General features: G+C 31.3%; 1 protein-coding gene across 1 annotated transcript; it reads left to right on the top strand.

The window, feature by feature from the left end:
• The first annotated feature begins 12340 nt into the window (after positions 1-12340).
• Positions 12341-14131, top strand: LOC126699471 (cytochrome P450 89A2-like). Its single transcript, XM_050397310.1, has one exon. It carries the CDS (start codon positions 12399-12401, stop codon positions 13998-14000), a length of 1602 nt encoding a protein of 533 aa, XP_050253267.1. The 5' UTR covers positions 12341-12398; the 3' UTR covers positions 14001-14131.
• Positions 14132-22425: the final 8294 nt, after the last annotated feature.

Genomic DNA, 22425 nt, shown 5'->3' on the forward strand with positions numbered 1-22425 from the left:
TTAAGTTTATTTTTTTGAAGGTTTTTTGATTTATTATATATTTATTAAGAGAGAGAGTGCAATCGCTGAGGATAAAAAAGTAAAATTTTTAAAAATTAAAACAATTTTTAATCTCATTATTGGTTCACTATTGCATGGAATTGCACCAGATTCATATATGTATATATATATTCTCCATCTAACACACAAACATGTGTGTCCAAGTCTTCAAGGCGGGTTTATGTTGGACAAGGACACGTATTACATTTTAGCACGTCTAGCTATACTTCTTACTTTGGCTAAGAAGTTATCAATTTTTGTTCCGATTAAACTATTAGAATATTCCATACTAAGCCGGCCTATACCTTGTTTGATTTCACTCAAAATTCCAACCTTTTTCGATCCCTTCTAGCCATATCCGTCAAACACAAAATTAACTTATTTTAAGATTTAGCACAAAATTTGTTTATTTTTAACCAACTCTACTCTACACCCTTCCCTTCTCCATCCAAACAAACCATAAGTATGCCGTCACCAATGACAATAAAGGAGATGATCTTGTATTTGTTTATGCCTTGTTGGCCAATGCATATCTTTTAGCAACAACAAAAAACCCAAAAATGCTAGTCATAATTGTTGCGTCATTTGGCAAAATGGCAGCGATGCCTTTATGCTTTTTTCAAAAGAAAATAAACTATACAAGAATTTAAAACATTATTATCCTTGATGATGAACTTCTGGAATGTATAGACCACAAGCATATATAGATTAAGTTATATATCAAAGCTATGTTATATTTTTTGATGGGAAAGCCACCAAAGTTGTATCATACTTTTTTGGTAGTTTTAGTCAAAATGGTGTTGGAATTACACAGGGCTACGCAGGATTTTCTTGTAACATAGGGATTTGGTGAAGTAAAGGCAACCAAAGGAGAAAGCATATAGTGTTTCAGAAACTCCAACTTAGCACACATGTGGTGTTTCTAAGGCCAATAAGAAATTGACACCTAGCCTAAAAAAAAGACACATAGTGTATTGAGATATTTAAAATAGAATGACTAAATTGGCCTTGAAAAAATTTCAAACATCCGCCATTTACTCTCTCTGCAAAACCAAAAACCAATTACTTTTCCTCTTTTCAAAATCAAATTTCTCTCTCTTCCTAGTCCCCATGCCACCATAGCCCCTGCTCTCTCTCAACCCCAAACCCTGATAGCCATTTCCCAGCTGCAGTGTCTCCGGCAGCACAACACTGCCGAACATTGCAAGTTCCAACAAGACCGGCCTTTGTCTCGTCAGAAAACATCCAAATCTTCTTTTTCTAGCAAAACCATCTTATGCTAGAAGCTTTCTTGCTCCCCTTACGTATAATATTTTGTTCCTCTCCTTCTCTCGCTTACTCTATCCTAGATTAGTTTCCAGCCTTAATCCCAGAGCTAGTCCCAAAAAACCCTAAGACTAAAATTGCCCCAAATTGAAAACATTGAATTCGGTCTCTCCCTCAATTCTAGATCGTGTGGAGAAAGGATTTTGTGTTTTCTCAGGTAATTTTCTTCCCAAATTTTTTCTCAGATTTCTCTCTTCACACCCCCCAATGTTCATTGATAAGCTGCCACACGAGCTCCAACCCCTCTGTCTCTCTTCATTTTTCTTATCTTTTTTTCTTCTCTCTTTTTCTTCTACTCAAAGGTCCCTCCTTTTTTCTTTTTCTTTTTTTTTTCTTTTTTTTTCTTTTTTTTTTATCTATGGATTTGGAGATTGAAAAATGGGATTTTATATTTGGGTCCAAGTGTGGAGATTTGAAAATAAGGGATTTTTGGGATTGGTATTTTGGCCGTGGGTTTGGTGTTTGGTTGTTTTTGTGGGGATTTTCTGATGTGGCTTTGCTATTTGTTATGGCTGTGTTAGGTATTATGCTGATGTTGGTGTATGCATGTGAATCTCTGTTCATGTGATGGTTTTGCTATGGATGTGTGTGCTTGTTTAATGTAATGCTTGTGACCTCACAAAAAAAAAATGGTAGATTGTGTGCTGTCTTGTGAACATGTACAGAGAGATATGAAAATGCACTAGGTATGTAAAGCTTAAGCAAAACTAGCAACACTTTTTTTTTTTTTTGTTGATACGAAAAAGGGAGAAAGCAACCCAACAGATTACACAACAGCTGGATTAAACCAGCTACAATTCAGATGCAATTGACATGCCAAGTTAGCAACTGACCAAACAGAATTAACAACAAGCTTAGGCACTAAGTACACATCACAGAACAAGCTATCTCCCTGCCTAGTAATAGCTTCATAAGCAAAAGCCCGTCGGTTTGGCTTCCTACTCCTAGCTCCAGCAAGTTTAACAATCAGCTACCCCTAAGAATGAGTGGTGGTCTAGTTGAGGTCTACTTGGCTGACTGGTGTGGCTTGGTTGATCAAGTAAAGCCTCTTTGCAGAACTAGCAACACTTGAGAAAAGAATGGATATTACCCTTTTAATGCAAATTAAAATTTTCTACGTGATTTACTTCACTAAATTAAATTCCAAATCTATAAATGCATAATCTTCTTACCCAAGTATTATTTTGTTCTTCATGTTAACATACATGTGCATATGGCAATCTGAACTGAGGCAGTAAGCACAAAGAGTGACCTGACCATACTTCAAATATTTTACTTTTAATTCCTTATCAGATTTGTTAGATAATTATACTTTCTTATATATTAGTTTGCTATTTTTATGGTTCTTAGCACATTGCCTACTTTGTCTTTTTCTTGGTACTTTTTCATCATAATTGCTGTGGAGTTTTATTTACCTACCCAAAAAAAAAATCCGGTATTGTTGTTGGCTATACTAATTATTAAATTTTTGTTTCTTGTTGGATTATTGTAGGGGTTTGTCAACTATGTAAGATTTTTCATTAAAGTGATGAAGATGTCAAATATGAAGCAATGGGATAAATTAAAGCTCTGAAGTATCAATCAATGATGGATAAATACAAAACAGTTGTGAAGAAGTTGAAGTAGGCATCAATAGGGTCATAGCTATTTTTTGTAGTTTGTTTTGGTGTGTTTATGTATGCTGGCAAAACAAAAGCAGCTTATATGTTACCTTGATGTAACTTTTTGAATAATGATGCCAATAATAGTGATGTATCAAAAAAATTATCTTTATGTTAGCTTTTGGTTTAGTACACAATTGTAGATTAATGTTACCTTTTATTGAGTTTATGAAGTTCAATGAAATTTAGCTTTATGTTAACTTTGATAATCATTGGGTGCCAAAGACAAACAACACCACTGATTATAGCATATAAACAACAGTGTTGTATTTTATGTAATCTAAATTATAGGTATTACAGCAAACAACAACGACACAATATATATAATCTAAATTCCAGAATTGTGTCCAAAGAAATTAAAAAAAAAAAAAAAAAATCATACTCACAAAATAGGTATTTCATTTTGCAATGACATATTTTCAAGTTTGACAGAATAGATATTCCCATAAGAGTTTCCATGCTATTGATGTAACAACATAGTCATGTATATCACCTAAATATGCAATCTGTAAAAATGCAACTTTATTCAGGATAAATAGATGAGAATTATCACCTAAAGTTGTAGAATTATATTAAGGACAAAAAAGAATTCCAGAATTATTTGTGGGTACATAATTTATATCACCTAAAGCTCCAAAATCATCACCACCAATTGTATGTGGATTACAAAAAATAGATTATTGTTAATGCCTAGTTATATGTTCTCAAATCCTCCAAGGTTTGTTCTTCTTCTTGGCCTGCATCCTTTGAATTTGAATCTTCAGCACTTGCAATAGCATCTCCAGCACTTGTAGTAGCAGCAATTCCATCTCCAACACTTGTTGTACTTGTAGGTGTCTTCTAATCATTGGTAGACAATGTATCCTACATTATAAGTTTATAACATACAAAAAAATATATACATAACCATCAAAATATTAACCCCCCTAAAAATAACATAGAGCACAAAGCTAACCTAGCCTCATTAAGATTCCTGAACCTTCCCCCGTGGTGAATCTCAAAATTAAAATTAGTATACTCAACAAAGCAACACAAAGTATGGGATTGGTGTCAACAACCTTCACACAAAAAATGAACTTGCCATGCTTCTAAAAGTCTTCTTGTAAACACACTTGTACAATTCTCTTCTGGAAAAACAAAAAAACAAATCCCCTTCCCCCCACCTATAAGAAAACTTCAAAAAAAAAAAAAAAAAAAAAAAAAAAAACAACAACAACAACAACAAAACAAAAAACAAAAATGTCCAATACCTGTTGGTCCTCAGCCATAAACACATACACACTCAAGTAAGCTTTATACCAATTATCAAAATATCATAATTTTCCATAATAAATCAACCAAAGACTTAAAACTAAGAAAATGACAAAAAGATAGATTGAATACTCATAGAAGACTCTTAAGAAGAAACTATTTATTAAAATCAATTCCTTCAGCAAAAACAACAGAACAAAAGCATCACATCCATCCCTGCACCATGAAAAAAAAAATTATTACAAGGAATGAAACAAATTGTGAAAATTCCAAGTAAGCCAACACATATTGCAAACTTAAATACATCTAAAAGAAACCATCTTTAACATGAATAGCTGCAAAAGAAAGAAAGAAAATCTAACAAATACATAATACCTGAAAATCAAGCACAATCGTCAAATACATTAAATCATCAAATACAACATGTGGGGCGCCGTTGGATGCTATGGTAGAAGCTGCTCTTAAAGCTAAAAATCATGGTTTCCAGTATATTTTGTTTCTAGGTACTAGCAGGCATTTAGTCCACCTATTTCAGCACAGGAAGACCACAAACTGGCTGCAACAGATCAGACTAGCTGATTTAGATTTTTTGAGCCAAAATGGACTTTACTATGATGTGTACTTAGTGCCTAAGCTTGTTGTTAATTCTATTTGGTTAGTTGCTAACTTGGCATGTCAAATGCCTTTAAACTGTAGCTGGTTTTAATCCAGTTGTTGTGTAATCTGTTGGGTTGCTTTCTCCCTTTTTGGTATCAAAAAAAAAAAAAATATGTGTTGCTAGTTCTGCTTAAGCTTTACATACCTAGTGCATTTTCATATCTCTTTGTACATGTTCACAAGACAGCACACAAGCTACCATTTTTTTTGTGAGTTCATAAGCATTACATTAAACAAGCACACACATCCATAGCAAAACCATCACATGAATAGAGATTCACATGCATACACCAACATCAGCACAATACACAACACACAGCCATAGCAAACACCAAACCCACGGCCAAAATACCAATCCCAAAAATCCCTTATTTTCAAATCTCCACACTTGGACCCAAATATAAAATCCCATTTTTCAATCTCCAAACCCACAGATAAAAAAAAAAAAAGGAGGGACCTTTGAGCAAAAAAAGAGAGAGAAGAAAATAAGATAAGAAAAATAAAGAGAGACAGAGAGGTTGGAGCTCATGTGGCGGCTTATCAGTGAAGACTGAGGGATGTGAAGAGAGAAACTTGAGAAAAAATTTAGGAAGAAAATTACCTAAGAAAACACAAAATCCTTTCTCCACACGATCTGGAATTGAGGGAGAGACCGAATTCAATGTTTTCAATTTGGGGTAATTTTGGTCTTAGGGTTTTTTGGGACTAGCTCTGGGACTAAGGCTAGAAACTAATCTAGGACAAAGTAAGTGAGAGGAGAGGAACAAAATATTATACGTGAGGGGAGCAATAAAGCTTCCAGCATAAGATGGTTTTACTAGAAAAAGAAGATTTAGAGGTTTTTTGACGAGACAAAAGTCGGTCTCATTAGAACTTGCAATGTTCGGCAATGTTATGCCACTAGAGACATTGGAATTGGGAAGTGGCTATCAGGGTCTGGGGTTGAGAGAGAGCAGGGGCTATGGTGGCATGGGGACTAGGAAGAGAGAGAGATTTGATTTTGAAAAGAGGAAAAGTAATTGGATTTTGGTTTTGTAGAGAGAGTAAATGGCGGGTGTTTGAAATTTTTTGAGGGCCAATTTAGTCATTCTATTTTAAATATCTCAATACACTATGTGTCTTTTTTTTAGGCTAGGTGTCAATTTCTTATTGGCCTTAGAAACACCACATGTGTGCTGAGTTGGAGTTTCTGAAACATTATATACTTTCTCCAACCAAAGAGTAGAGATTGGTTTGTTGGGTTTAGAGATAGGTTTAGAATGTAATAAATGACGGTAATTAATAAGATTCTAATAAAAATATTTGTAATAATGATGGTCTTTTTTTAACCGTTGGATCTACTTAAATTCAAAAGTTTAAAAAATGTGTAACTCTTTAGAGTTACACCAAATGTAACTTGAACTCATCTTATATATATATATATATATATATATATAGATTGAGTTCAAATTAGACTTGGTATAACTCTAAAGAGTTACACTTTTTCTACACCATTAGATTTAAGTAGATCTAACGGTAAAAAAAAAAATGAATCCATTAATGTTGATTACTACCTCATTTATTATTCCCTTTTTTTTTTGGAAAGAGAGAGAGAAGATGAAGATGATGATGGAGAGCAGAAAGTTAATGCTGTTTTTTATTTTTTTTTATTTTTGATAAGAAGAATTAATGACTTAATTACTAATTTCTAGGAAACAATAATAACATGACTATGAGTTACAGCATTAATGAGGTAGTAAATTTTATACCAGTGAAGAATTTCCATATATGTCTTATCTAGACTTCAATTTATGGTCTTCTTCCTCAAAACTTCAGAAATGAAATTTTTATTATTATTTTATGTTTGGGAGTGTTTGGTTGCTTTGTTCATTTGCTACCACCTATGAAGCTGTTCTTTCATGGGGCCATGCTTTCCCCTTATGGTCTTCTTTTGGCCAATATGGACTGATGTCTTATCTAGACTTCAGTTTACGGTATCCTTCCTCAAATAGTTAACTTCTTAATTATCCTCCAAAATGGGAGGAGTAAAGGAGAGCATCAAATTTCAAGGTCTGACATAAATAACAATGGCCCAAACTTGTCTTCCCAATTTGAAAGAAAGGTCATGTTAACGAGTGCCCTAAGGGCATTGGTTAATAATCCATTTTAGGAAAATTTTAACATCACTTTTATGGAAAATGAAAAAAGTTGTCAAAACATTAATTGTTTTTTTTCTTTTCCCATAAAAACTTTCTTTAATTGGATTCTTAACCAGTACCCTAAGGGCACTCATTAGCATTTCCCTTGAAAGAAACAACACAAGTTTCACATTGTAATGATTAATTCCTACCAACCATTAAACACAAATTGTGTATTGATTAGAATTATATATAAAGAATTTATCACAAAAAAGACATACATACAAAAAATTCACCCAGAAAATAACAAAAAAAAAAATCAAATTATATTTGGAGGAATGGGAACAAAAGTTGAAAATGCAGGTACTATAAGTTGTGATTTTAGTCCTTGGGGCAATTCCAACACCATTTTGGCTAAAACCACCAAAAAAAAAAAAAAAAAAAGGTAGGGTGCATTTTTTTAATGGGGTACATTGCGAGAGAGAAGTGAAACACAAATATTTAGAAGATAGAAATAGACTACCTATGTAGGATAAGTTTTTGCTGTCCCTATTTTTTTGAGAATGTTTTGCTGTTCCTATTTTGTAGCATTAAAAAATGTAGAAATAATAGAGGAGAAAAAAGTACAATAATACCGCATCAAATTGTTTTGCTACAAATTTTATAATTATTGCTTGAGTAATGAAGAAAGAATTGTGGTTTCATTATTCTTAGTTATGTCTACCACTCAAGTAGACAAACTAAATCCTTCTCAAAAATAAAGGTAGACAAACTAAACGGTTGATCTTCTAAAAAAAAAAAACTAACAGCTGTGAAATTTATTATGTATAAGGGATTTTTAGTGGCACCAAGGTGGCAAAAATAGAAAATCAAAACAATTTAATGTGCAAGCTTTAAATAAAAAACCAAAATAATTCCTTCTCAAAAAAAAAAATCAAAATAATTAAGACATTTATCCTACTAATCACATTTTATTATCAAATATTTAAACCTTTTATAACAAAATTGACATTCCTTTAATATTTTTTTCCATTCAATAATGGGCTGTGTTTTTTTCACTATTTCACATACTGTGTAATGGGCCAAAATGGCCAAATACCACCTTTTTTGAAAATTTTTAGCAAAAAAATACTGTTTCGGAAATAAATAGCAAATTACCACTTTTTCCAGTACTCGAGTTTCAGAAACTCAAGTTCCTTATCAGTTTTGCCATCGTGGCACTACTAAGTTGGATTTGTGCGATTAAAAAAAATTATGTGGTACTCGAGCTTGGTAAACTCGAGTACCATGCAACACAATACTCGAGTATACCAAGCTCGAGTGCCTTTTATAAATAAAATGTAGAAAATTTTATTTCTATAGTACTCGAGTTTACCAAACTCGAGTACCGTGTAATTTTTTGTTTTTTTTTTTTTTTTTTGGGGGATAATCAACAAATTAACATAAAGATAAAAATAAGTAGCTTTTTTATGTTTTTATTTATTTAAATAGAAGCATTGTAAAATATAGATATTTTAATTTGGAAATATGAATTTAATTTCTACATTAATTAAAATTGTTCATTGTTTTCTCACAAAAATTGTTCACTGTTTTCTGTATAAACTATTTCTACAATTTCGCATAAAATTATTTTCTGTTCAGCATTATTTAAGAAATTGTTCACTCTCTTTTTTGCATAAATTATTTTATGTTCACTATTTAAAAAATTGTTCACTGTTTTCTCATAAAACACCTAGTGAAATCGTGTTTTCTTTTCATGTTAGAATTTCACAATAATCGAATATATTTTTTTGCATTGATAAAATCTGTTTCTACATTAATAAAATTTTCTCTCTGCACATCATATTTACTATATATTCAAATATGCTTATTGCATTCATAAAATCTGTTTTTTGCATTAATTAAAACTGTTCACTATTTTCTCATAAAAATTGTTCACTATTTTCTGTATAAACTATTTCTAGCATTCTGCATAAAATTATTTTATGTTTAGCATTATTTAAAAAATTGTTCACTCTCTTTTATGCGTATATTATTCTCTGTTTACTATTTAAAAAATTGTTCGCTATTTTCTCATAAAACACCTCGTGAAATCGTGTTTTCTAAATTTAAAAGCCAAATCTGAATACTTTTTCATGTTTAAATTTCACAATAATCGAATTTGTTTGTCTGCATTGATAAAATCTGTTTTTACGTTAATAAAATTTTCTCTCTACACATCATGTTTACTGTATTTTCGAAGCTACTTATCGCATTCATAATATCTGTTTTTTGCATTAATTAAAACTGTTAACTATTTTCTCATAAAAATTATTCACTCTTTTCTGCACAGATTGTTTTTATCATTGGCGCAGTTATTGCACTTATATGGTCTTTGTGTTTTTTTTTTTTTTTTTTAAATATGTAACCATATGAATAATGGACAAACCCATGAAAGAAAAATGAATGATTCGTATAAATCACCTAATGGTAAATGCCTCGAAAAATTTGAATTTGTAAAAAAGTTTGAATTAGTTGAATGTAGAACTGTTCACTAACTAAAACTATTTTTTGCATTAAGTAAAACTGTTCACTGTTTTTTTATAAACATTGTTCACTATTTTCTGCATAAACTATTTCTAGTATTCTGCATAAAATTATTTTCTGTTCAGCATTATTTAAAAAATTGTTCACTCTCTTTTCTGCATAAATTATTCTCTGTTCACTGTTTAAAAAATTGTTCGCTGTTTTCTCATAAAACACCTAGTGAAATCGTGTTTTCTAAATTTAAAAGCAAAATCTGAATGCTTTTTCATGTTTAAATTTCACAACAATCGAATTTGTTTTTATGCATTGATAAAATCTATTTCTACGTTAGTAAAATTTGCTCTCTACACATCATGTTTACTGTATATTCGAATCTGTTTACTGCATTCATAAAATCTGTTTTTTGCATTAAGTAAAACTGTTCACTGTTTTCTCATAAAAATTGTTCATTGTTTTCTGCATAAACTGTTTTTAGCATTAGCGCAATTATTGCACTTAAATGGTTTTTGTGTTTTTTTAATATGTAACCATATGAATAATGGACAAACTCCATGAAAGAAAAATAAATGACTCGTATAAATCACCTAATGGTAAATGCCTTGAAAAATTCGAATTTGTAAAAAAGTTTGAATTAGTTGAATGTAGAAATTCGAGAAAAATCGATAGAAAATCAATGAACGTACCAAATCGTGAAGGTATACATAAGATGTACAAATAGTCTAGCCTTGTTGAGAAATTTGATTTCGTTGAATGCAGTAAGCAGATTCGAATATATAGTAAACATGATAGGTAGAGAGTAAATTTTATTAATGTAGAAACAGATTTTATCAATGCAGAAAAATAGATTTGATCATTGTGAAATTCAAACATGAAAAAGCATTTAGATTTGGGGTTTAAATTTAGAAAACATGATTTCACTAAGTGTTTTATGAGAAAACAGCAAATAATTTTTTAAACAGTGAACAGAGAATAATTTATGCAGAAAAGAGAGTGAACAATTTTTTAAATAATGCTGAACAGAGAATAATTTTATGCAAAATGCTAGAAATAGTTTATGCAAAATAGTGAACAATTTTCATGAGAAAACAATGAACAATTTTACTTAATGCAGAAAATAGTTTTACTTAGTGAACAGTTCTACATTCAACTAATTCGAACTTTTTTACAAATTCAAATTTTTCGAGGCATTTACCATTAGGTGATTTATATGAATTATTCATTTTTCTTTAATGGAGTTTGTCCATTATTCATATGGTTACATATTTTAAAAAACACAAAAACCATTTAAGTGCAATAATTACGCCAATGCTAAAAGCAGTTTATGCAGAAAACAGTTAACAGTTTTACTTAATGCAAAAAACAAATTTTATGAATGCAGTAAGCAAATTCGAATGTACAGTAAACATGATGTGTAGAGAGCAAATTTTATTAACGTAGAAATAGATTTTATCAATGCAAAAAAACAAATTCGATTATTGTGAAATTTAAACATGAAAAATCATTCAGATTTGACTTTTAAATTAAGAAAACACAATTTCACTAGGTGTTTTATGAGAAAACAGAGAGCAATTTTTTAAACAGTGAACAGAAAATAATATCCGCATAAAAGAGAGTGAACAATTTTTTAAATAATGCTGAACAGGAAATAATTTTATGCAAAATTGTAGAAATTGTTTATACAGAAAATAGTGAACAATTTTTATGAGAAAACAATGAACAGTTTTAATTAATGCAAAAAAAAAAATTTATGAGTGCAGTAAGCAGATTTGAATATACAGTAAATATGATGTACAGAGAGAAAATTTTATTAATGTAGAAACAGATTTTATCAATGCAGAAAAATATATTCGATTATTGTGAAATTCAAACATGAAAAAGCATTCAGATTTGGCGTTTAAATTTAGAAAACACGATTTCACTAGGTGTTTTATGAGAAAACAATAAACAATTTTTTAAATAGTGAACAGAAAATAATTTATGCAAAAAAGAGAGTGAACAATTTCTTAAATAATGCTGAACAGAAAATAATTTTATGCAAAATTATAGAAATTGTTTATACAGAAAATAGTGAATAATTTTTATGAGAAAACAATGAACAATTTTAATTAATGTAGAAATTAAATTCATATTTTGAAATTAAAATCTCTATATTTTACAATGTTTCTATTTAAATAAATAAAAACATAAAAAAAAAAGCTACTTATTTTTATCTTTATGTTAATTTGTTGATTATCCCAAAAAAAAAAAAAAAATTACACAGTACTCGAATTTGGTACACTCAAGTACTGTAGAAATAAAATTTTCTACATTTTATTTATAAAAGGTACTCGAGCTTGGTATACTCGAGTATTGTGTTGCATGGTACTTGAGTTTACCAAGCTCAAGTATCACATAATTTTTTTTAATCGCACATATCCAATTCAGCAGTGCCACGATGGTAGAACTGATGAGGAACTCAAGTGTCTGAAACTCGAGTTCTAGAAAAGTGGTAGTTTGCTATTTATTTCCAAAACAATGTTTTTTTGCTAAAAATTTCCAGAAAATGTGCTATTTGGCCATTTTGACCCTGTGTGATGACTCACTTTTTCAGTTTATAAGAAACGCTGTTACACAGGGTGTGAAGGAGATTTTCCCATAACAAGCTTATGCCTAATTCACGTTTTCAGTTTAAAAAAAAAAAGATTTTGAGTTTTTCTCCTTCAATAATTGTCCTCCCTTTCTATCTTTTTCTCTATCAAAAATGATAACAATCAAATTTGCTAACTCCTCTTTTGTCCTCATCTCTTTTCAGAAAAGGTTATCCCTTTATATTTATTAGCTCATGTTAACACTTAACCGCACTAAAGAGCCACACACACGCTTATCAAACATGGAGACCTGGTTCATCATCGTTATCTCTCTCTGCATCTCAGCCCTTCTCAAATCTCTCCTCAACCTCACCACCAACAACAAAGTCTCTGAAAACAATAAGCTCCCTCCTGGACCCTACACCATTCCCATCATTGGCAACATCCTATGGCTCCGCAAACCCTTCTCTGAATTCGAACACATCATCCGCAAACTCCATGCCAAGTACGGACCCATGGTCACCATTTACATAGGCTTTCGCCCGGCTATCTTCGTTGTCGACCGCTCTTTCGCTCACAAAGCTCTCGTCCAAAACGGTGCTGTTTTCGCTGACCGTCCAACTCCTTCACCAACCGATGCGGTCTTATCTAGTAACCAACACAATATCAGCTCTGCTTATTACGGTCCCACATGGCGACTCTTTCGTCGCAATCTCAGTTCGGAGATTCTCCACCCTTCACGCGTGAAATCCTACTCCCACGCGCGCAAGTGGGTTTTGGATATCCTCCTCAGCCGCCTTGATTCTCAGTCTAAATCCGGTAAACAGATTGTTGTTAAAGAAGATTTCCTATACTCCATGTTTTGTTTGTTGGTTCTTATGTGTTTCGGAGACAAACTCGGAGAAACCCAGATTAAGAAAATCGAAGAGATTCAGCGTCGCTTGCTTTTGAGCTTAGGTCGGTTTAGTATACTCAATTTTTGGCCCAGTATTGGAAGGATTGTATTTCGTAAGCGTTGGGAAGAGTTTTTTCAAATTTGGAGAAACCAGGAATCTGTGTTAAGGCCTTTGATAGAAGCGAGGAGGAAAGTGAGGCTAGAAAGACAGAGCAAAGTGAAAGAAGGCAAAAATAATGATGGTGATGATGAGTTTGTTGTGTCGTATGTGGATACGTTGTTGGACTTGGAGTTACCAGAGGAAAAGAGGAAGCTTTCTGAGGAGGAAATGGTTAGTTTGTGCTCGGAGTTTCTCAACGGAGGTACAGATACTACGTCCACAGCATTGGAGTGGATTATGGCGAATTTGGTGAAATACCCACAAATCCAAGAGAGGCTTTTTGTGGAGATTAAAGGGGTTGTTGGTGATGGAGAAAAGGAAGTAAAAGAAGAGGATTTGAACAAGATGACTTATCTGAAAGCAGTGGTTTTGGAGGGTTTAAGGAGACACCCACCTGGGCATTTTGTGTTGCCACATGCAGTGACTGAGGATGTGGTTTTGGACGGGTATTTGGTACCAAAGAATGCTACTTTGAATTTCATGGTGGCAGAAATGGGGTGGGACTCGAGGGTTTGGGAAGATCCTATGGAGTTTAAGCCTGAGAGATTCTTGAGTGGTGATGATGGTGTGTTTGATATAACTGGAAGCAGAGAGATTAGGATGATGCCATTTGGTGCGGGGAGGAGGATTTGTCCTGCTTCTGGTTTGGCAATACTGCATTTGGAGTATTTTGTGGCCAATTTGGTTTGGAATTTTGAGTGGAAAGCTGTTGATGGTGATGAGGTTGATTTGTCAGAGAAGCTGGAGTTCACTATGGTGATGAAGAATCCTCTCAAGGCGCACTTATCTCCAAGGCGTTAAATGGTTAGCTCTTTGACTATGAAAGTGGTTTATATATATATATATATAATAACACTACGACTATGATAGTGTTATTTGAAATTAAGTTAAATGAATAAAATTTACATAATATGTCGGAAATCTCAGCAGGATATCTTTCTCCAAAGTAATTTAAGTATGAACCTCAAAATAGACCACCTTTTTTTCTCCACCGTCAGACCAAATCCTCTGAATACCTTGACTCGTGGTCTACCTCCCATGTATTGGTTAAGTACAAGTAAGTGGTGTCTTGGCCCTTTGTACATGCTCCACTTTATCTGAATTTGTTTCTTTCGGGCCTTCACACCATTTCTATTGTCTCCGTGTTTGTTTGATTCTGTTGTATGTACTGGGTGATATTTATCTCTTGTGGCATGATGGATGTGTGGGCTTTTGGACCTATGTTCCCTACCTTTTATCCTTTCCTTGGACTAGGTGTTGCTTGTGCGAAGGCCCTGCCGAGCCCATGTTTTTTCTTTCTTGTGTCTGTGTGCCTCTTAGCTATTGATCTTGCCATATCACTTTATCGCGCATGCTATAGTTTTAGCTCTCTTTTAATTTCTTGTTACCCCGTGGACTTACGGGTGTATGTTCCTTCAATGTCAGCCCACTTCTTTATCAATCTTTTACTCAGGGCTTCCTTAGCCAACTTTTCATATATTTACCTCTTTTGGGCTTTATTAGCAAAATTTCTGCTGTGCCAACCCATTTCATTATTTCGTTTTCGAACTTCCTTGACCCATTTATTTTTTCTTTACCTCTTTTACTCTCATGGGCTTTTTGCTAGATCCTTTGGGCTTCCTTGGCCCAATTACTACATCCTTACTTCTTATTACTTTTTGGATTTATTAGCCTTTAAACCAACTCAATGAGTTTACTAATTCATTTCTCAGGCTTCTCTAGCCCATTTACTTCTTCTTTATCTCTTTTTATTCTTGTGGGCCTGTTGGCCATCAATCTACTGGGCTTGCTTCCTTATTCCCTTACTATTTTCCCCTTCCTACATTGTCCATACTGTTAGGTTTCTTCTGCTGTTGGGCCCTTCGTCAAAAGTGGGCATCAACACTTTTATATGTCAATGATCAGCTTGTGGCCTGTAAAAGCAACGCTAAGATGGACAAGTTGAAGACTTAATTGAGCAACAAGTTTCAATTTTTAAATGAAGGACCTTACGAAAGCAAAGAAAATACTTGGCATTGAAATTGTAAGAGACAGAGTGCATAATTCATCTATCACATGAACAATACATTCCAAGAGCACTAGCTTAGGTTTTATATGCATGTCTAGTTGGAAGATTAGCATATGCCTTAAATAAGGCCAAAATGGCACAATAGCATTGTTTACTAAAATATATATCAATCTACTACTGTTTCGAAGATATGTAGGGATCTAAAAAGTAGTAAATCTCTACATATTTCTGAAACAATGATAGATTGATATATATTGGTAAACAGTGGTATTTGGCCACTTTAGCCCCATAAATAAGGTGTACAAGGTTTGACTATTAGTATTTTGAGCATTTACATGCATAATTAAAGTAAAGGGCATTGATGGCTAGAAAAGTGGATTTAATATATATATATATATATAACCCCTAAATTCACAAACAAATTGAATTTTTGAAACTGTGAGAATGACCCCAAATCCACAAAGATCCACCACCTACCTAAAGCTCACCCAAACATACCACAATTTGCACCACCATTTTATTATTATTATTATTTTTTCTCTCAAGAGTGACTCCTTTTCCAAATCTCTCACAAATATCAAAGATTCATTTACTAATTTTTGCACACAAAAATAGAACACATTAATGCTCCAAGCGTGTTACTCTCTAAATTCCAAAAGATTCAATCTTCATTGATTTGCATTTCGGACCAAGCAATTGAAAAAACAAATAAGATCTTCGTATTTATAAATTATAAGCCTAATTGAAATAGTAATGAAAAATTGTGAATTAATAGCTCTTCGGAGATTGTGAATAGAACTTATACTTCAATTTGAAGTGCTAAGGTCAAGATTTTCCTAGATTTTTATGGAAAAGCATATGAGAGAGAGAGAGAGAGAGAGAGAGAGAGAGAGAGAGAGGCAAGTTTGGACATTAGAGGGTGCTAATGAGAGAGAAAATGGGTCAGGATCTATTAGATGAGTAAATTTGATCGTATGTGACTCTTATACCAGGATATATGTTATTCTATAATGCTACCACATAGTTTGTTTGGAGGAAATTCCTTCAAATTAGGTTGTAGACTTATAGCTAAACTTTACTCTAAAAAAAAAAGAAAAAAGAATACTAATTCTCATTATTGTTTTTAAAATAAATTGAATAATGGATTATTTTTCTTTTTTACCCATATGTATTTGTTTGCAAAAAATATTTGTTTTATTTTTATACCTCTATAGTTCCCTCCAAAATATATAAACACACACACACACAAATCTCATCACACGCGCTTTGCACACGCGATGGGGTTTTTTTTTTTTTTTTTTTGGGTCTAAGGTCATAATTTCCCTTAATTTAAAAATTTTTAGATAAGTTTATATATATATATATATATATATATATATATATATATACTTTTGAAGATATGAATTAGTAGGAGAGTGTTCTATTTTGTAAGAATTTTAAGTAGAGTTGGAGATATATTTTTATCAGGTTGTCCTTAAAATTTTTCTCTTTTAAACCTAAGGTTTAAGGGTATTTTTGAACCATATAAAAGTCCAGTCTAAAGAGAAAAATCCTCTTATAAATAGTATAGATACTTACTTGTAATTTGTTAGTAAGATATAAAAATAAGAATTGTTATGTTAAAAGGCAGGTTAAACTAAAATAGTCTGATACACAAATAGCAAACAACTAAACAAGTTTATTATATTAGTGTATTCTAATTAAATTATTGAGAATTTTCCATATGATTGTAATATGTTGGATTATTGTATCTATCTCCAAAAAAGTATATAGAAAATGTATCCATACTTTTGTTGTGAAATTTTAAAACATAAATGTATTATATCTGTACTATGCATATACCGTTCTTTTTGCGTTTATGTATGTACCTAAATATACCCATCTGTATGCTTACAATATCATACACGTATGACGTACCATATTTTGCTAACCATGGTCCGTACAATATAGTGAATATACTTCAAAGTTCAAACGAAATGGTTGGAATGGTACCGTATTTATAATTTTGGTGTTATTGTTAAGGGGAAACCATTGTCAGTCATTTGGAGCTCTTCATTCTGATGAGCGGGAAATGTCTAAGGCTGTTCAACTTTCTGATTTGGCTAAGGGTAAAGTATGATTTTGTTGAGTAAACTTTGTTTTACCATATTCTTCGAAGTATTGGTGTGGCTGATATTTGGCTAGGCATGCTAAGCTTTTAATTTGTCACCATCAACATCAAGTATGATTTGAAGATGTACCTGCCACAGGAGTTTACCACAATGAAGTATCCTTTGAAGGTCCATCTATCTCCTATAGGATTTCAATGGTTAACAGGTCCATTTTATGTTGTAGCTGAAGACTACACCTACAATTGGTAGTCTATATATATATATATATATATAAAGAAGATTCTCTTTTTTAGACTGGACTTTTACGTGATTCAGAAATACTCCTAAACTTTAAAGTTTAACAGGAAAAAATTTGAGGACAACCTATTAAAAATATGTCTCCAACTTCACTTATAATGCCTACAAAATAGGAAACTCTCCTACTAATCCATGTCTTCAAATCAAACTTATCCAAATTTTTTTTTAAAAATGAAAATTATGACACTAGACCAATGAAAAAATGAAAGCTTATCCATGTTTTCAAATAAAAAGCCTTATCACACGCGCTTAAAATGAAAACTTATCCATGTTTCCAAATAAAAAGTCTTATCGCACGGCAAAGCGCTTGTGATGATGTTAGTATATATATATGGATTGGATTCAAGATACATTTGGTATAACTCTAAGCAATATTACACTACCCAATAACTTGTTATAGAATTCATATTTTAAAAATCCCACTGTTGAATTACCTGTTCTATATGTTCTTAACAATAATGTCAATTTTCATGTCAATTGGATGTTGTTTACTACTTGATCCATAAACTCATCTTTTATACATTATTTTAAACTATAAAAACTTGAATTTAAAAAATTAGTTAATGACATAACTATTAATCTTTGATCATTTTGAAATTTTTGCAGGTATGGAGAATATACAAAAATAATGTAATCTAACGGTAGATTTGTTAAAATTTACATCAAATTAAAAAATATTAAATAATGTAACTTTAATTAAAGTTATACAAGGTATAACTTGAACTTTTTCTCATACGTGTATATATATATATATATATATATATTCCATGGTGCACGAATATTCCCCACAATCTAGAGGTAAAATGTCAATGTCAACTTCGAAATAAAGTCTATAATAATGTCTTATGATACCAAAAGCTTTGAAATTTTAATCTCATCCTGTTTATTTTTTTTTTTGAGAAACCTCATCCTGTTTATTTAGCGAGCAAAAAAAGTCCCCTTTTTGGCCTGCATGACAATAAAGATTTTTATGCTAATTATTTAGACTTTCTTTTGGCCAATATGGACCGATGTCTTATCTAGACTTCAGTTGATGGTCTTCTTCCTCAAATAGTTGGGTCTGGTTTGTTACAACCACTCAAACATATATTTTTAATTTTTAAATAATATTACACATATTTTTATACACTTTTTCATTTATATATATTTCCATACATATTTTCAAACATATGTTTTCAATTTTTAAATGTATGTACCAAACACCTCTTTAGGGTGTGTTTATTTGAAGGTGAAATAGAGAGAATGGAAAACTTTGGAGAGAAAATAGGAAGGAAAACTTTTTTAGAGTGTATTTGGTTGGATAGAGAGAAAGAAAAATAAATGATAGGGCCCAAGTATTTTCTCTCTTGTCCCACCAAAAAGTTTTCTCTCCAGAATAAAAAAAAAATAAAAAAATAAAAGGAAGAAACTCATAAAATGAGCTTCCAAAAGTACCCTTAAAATTCACCTTCCAGTTTCTAATGTGTTGGCTTTTTATTTTTTCCCTTCATTTTTTTTAATCCTTTGTTACTAGTGTTGACTTCTTCTTTTTTTCTTTTTTTTTTTCTTTGTCACTGATGTGATGGTTTTCATTTTTTATTATTTTTTTCTTCTTTTCTTTTGTCTGAACGTAGCTTCTTTTTTTTTTTTTTCTTTGACTTTTTTCTGGAAGTGTAGCTTTTTTTTCTTTTTTTTTCATATGTTTATTTTCTCATTAATTTTGGTTGGTTTTTTTTTGTTTTTTTTCTATACTTTATTTAGTGTCTATCTATACATAATTTTTTTAAAAAGTATAATGTGTTACCTTTTATTTTATTTAATAGGGACATGATGGTCAATTTATACAAACTTTATTTTCAACAAAATAAAAAAGTTTTCCATTCATCCACTTTTTCACCCTCCTAACTAAACACAAATGAGGGAGACTAAAATTTTTTCTATCATCTATATATTTTTTATCCTCCTATTTTTCCATCCACCCAAGCAAACGGACCCTTAACTTCTTAATTATCCTCCAAAATGGGAGGAGTAAAGGAGAGCATCAAATTTCAAGGTCCGACATAAATAACTATGGCCGAAGTCTATCTTCCCAATTTGAAAGAAACAACCTTCACAGGTTTCACGATGTAATTATTAATTCCTACCAACCATTAAAAACAAATTGTGTATTGATTAGAATTATATATAAAGAATTTACCACAAAAAAGACATACATACAAAAATATCACCAAGAAAATCAAGGTTTTCATACCCATACCGTTTATTGAATCATAAAAGGGAGAGAGTCAAGATTTTTGAGGTCGAAACAGGGTTAAATCGTGATGACATCATAATTAATTTAATAATTAATTAAAACCTAAATATAGATATTAAATTTATAAAACTAGCAAAATTGACAATATATCTATATATGTGAGGGAAATTTAATGATTTTCAAGTATATATTTAATAATTAAATAAGAAAGTTAATAAAATAAAATAATAACCATGAAAACTTTAAAATTTATGATTAATTTTTGAAGTAAAGTTGAATATCTTTGAAGGATTTTAATTATAATTTTTTTTTATTCCTTGTAAGAGATGGATAATTTAATTAAGTAGAATAAAATTGTGTTAAGTTGTTTTTATAAAAAAAAAAAAAAAAAAAAATGCTAAGGGGTTCATGGCTCTTGCCACCAATTCGTGCGGTCCAACCCCGGTTTTAGGGATTTACGGAATTAAAAAAAAAAATCTGGTTCTTTATGCTTAAAAAACTAGTTTTCATCCCGGTTCCTAGTTTTCACAGTCCGACCTCCCGATTCGGTCCAAGTCTGAAAACCTTGAAGAAAATAACCAAAAAAGAAAAAACAAATTATATTTGGAGGAATGGGAACAACAGTTGAAAATGCAGGCACTATAAGTTGTGATTTTAGTCCTTAGTGCAATTCCAACACCATTTTGGCTAAAACCACCAAAAAAAAAAAAAAAAAGAGGTAGAGTACATTTTTTTTGGGTGGGGTACATTGCGATATTGAAGTGAAAGACAAATATTTTGAAGAAAGAAATAGACTACCTATGTAGGATAGTTTTTGCTGTCCCTATTTTTTTGAGAATATTTTGCTGTTCCTATTTTATAGCATTAAAAAATGTAGAAATAATAGAGAAGAAAAAAGTATAATAATACTGCATACATAAATTTCTTTCACAACAAATTTTATAATTTTTACTTGAGTGATGAAGAAAGAATCGTGGTTTCATTATTCTTAGTTATGTCTACCACTCAAGTAGACAAACTTAACGGTTGATCTTCTAAAAAAAAAACAAACAAACAAACAAACAAACCTTGATAGCTGTAAAATTTATTATAAAAACTTTATGTATAAGGGATTTTTAGTGGGACTAAGGTGGAAAAAATAGAAAATCAGAAAAATTTAATGTATCTAGCTTTAAATAGAAAACCAAAACAATTAATGGTGTTTGGATTGAGAGGGAGGGAGGGAGGGAAGGAGAGAGAGTAGAGTAGAGTAGAGTAGAGTAAATTGGGGCCAAAATTAGTGCCTGTTTGTTTCAACTTTTTCAACCCAAAAAGTCTGTTTTGAAACTACAAATATAATATGGGCATTTGGTTAAGTATAAAAAGCAACATTTTGGAAAAAGTTGCGTTTTGGGTTTGTGAAGAGAACGCGCATTCGTAGAATGGAGCTATGAGCAGCATTTTACAAAAACTCTTGCGCATTGATGAATCTATCCGTTGGGTTATTGGTTCAGTTACCAAATTGCCCTCACTTTTAATTAAAACTCTAACTTTGCCCTTTGATAAATCAACAATCCCTCACACAAGATTTCTCATTCCAACATAAACCCATAAATCAACAATCCTTCACGCCAAAAAAAAAAAAAAAAATACCGTGATTCTTCTTCTACTGCTACAAGCTTCTTCTTCTACAGTGTGATTCTTCTTCTGCAGTTGCGACTTCTTCTCTCATTTTTTTTTATGTAATATATTTCTTTCTATCTTGTCTTTTGGGTGAAGAAGAAGAATTGTATTTTGGGTGAGGAAGAAGACCCGAAGAAGAGAAGGGACAAGATAATAAGTGTAGGAAAAGAAAAGATAATCGATGGGAATGACGGAAGAAACGAGTGGATGAGAAAAAAGTGAAGTAAAAAAAAAAATTGGTAGTGAGTGGGACACGTGGATATGATGTAGGGAAATTTACTAAATAAAAATTATAATTTTGTTAAAACACAACAAATTTTCATAACAGTTGAAGTATCAAATATTTCATATGTCAAAATAAAATAAAATAAAATAAAAAAATATTAGACTAGGATTGACCACAACTAAAAGCAAAGACTATCATAAAAATATTGTGACATTTTATTATATCTCTTAACTTTTTAAATTAGTACTATTTTTTCTTTTAGAAAAAAAATAGTGCTATTTACAGAATATTTTTATAACAATTTTATAGTAAAGTTTACATAATAAGTTGTTGTTAGTTCTCATCTAGACCTACTAATGACATTATTATTATTTTTTTCCTACCATTAACAACTTGTTATATAAACTTTATTGTGAAATTTTTTGTGAAAATATTGTGTCCATAACTTGCATTAAGAGAGGTAATTAAAACAAAGAATTCTCTTTATATATATCTTGTCATTTTTAGTAATTTATAACTCAAACTCCCACTTTTATAAGTATTAGTCAAACACTCAATTTTTTCAAAAATCACTTTTTAATAGTTTTTACCAAACACTCATTTTTTTCAAAAAGCCCAATTTTATATCGCACTTTTTGAAAACTCCACTTTTTCAAAAAGTCCAGTTTCAAAAAACTGAACTAAACTCA

This window comes from Quercus robur, chromosome 9 (assembly GCF_932294415.1).
Source record: "Quercus robur chromosome 9, dhQueRobu3.1, whole genome shotgun sequence".
In the NCBI taxonomy this organism is placed as follows: domain Eukaryota; kingdom Viridiplantae; phylum Streptophyta; class Magnoliopsida; order Fagales; family Fagaceae; genus Quercus; species Quercus robur.

Bases quoted from the DNA above. Each gene is read 5' to 3' on its own strand.
- LOC126699471 (XM_050397310.1), top strand. From the start codon at position 12,399: ATGTTAACACTTAACCGCACTAAAGAGCCACACACACGCTTATCAAAC.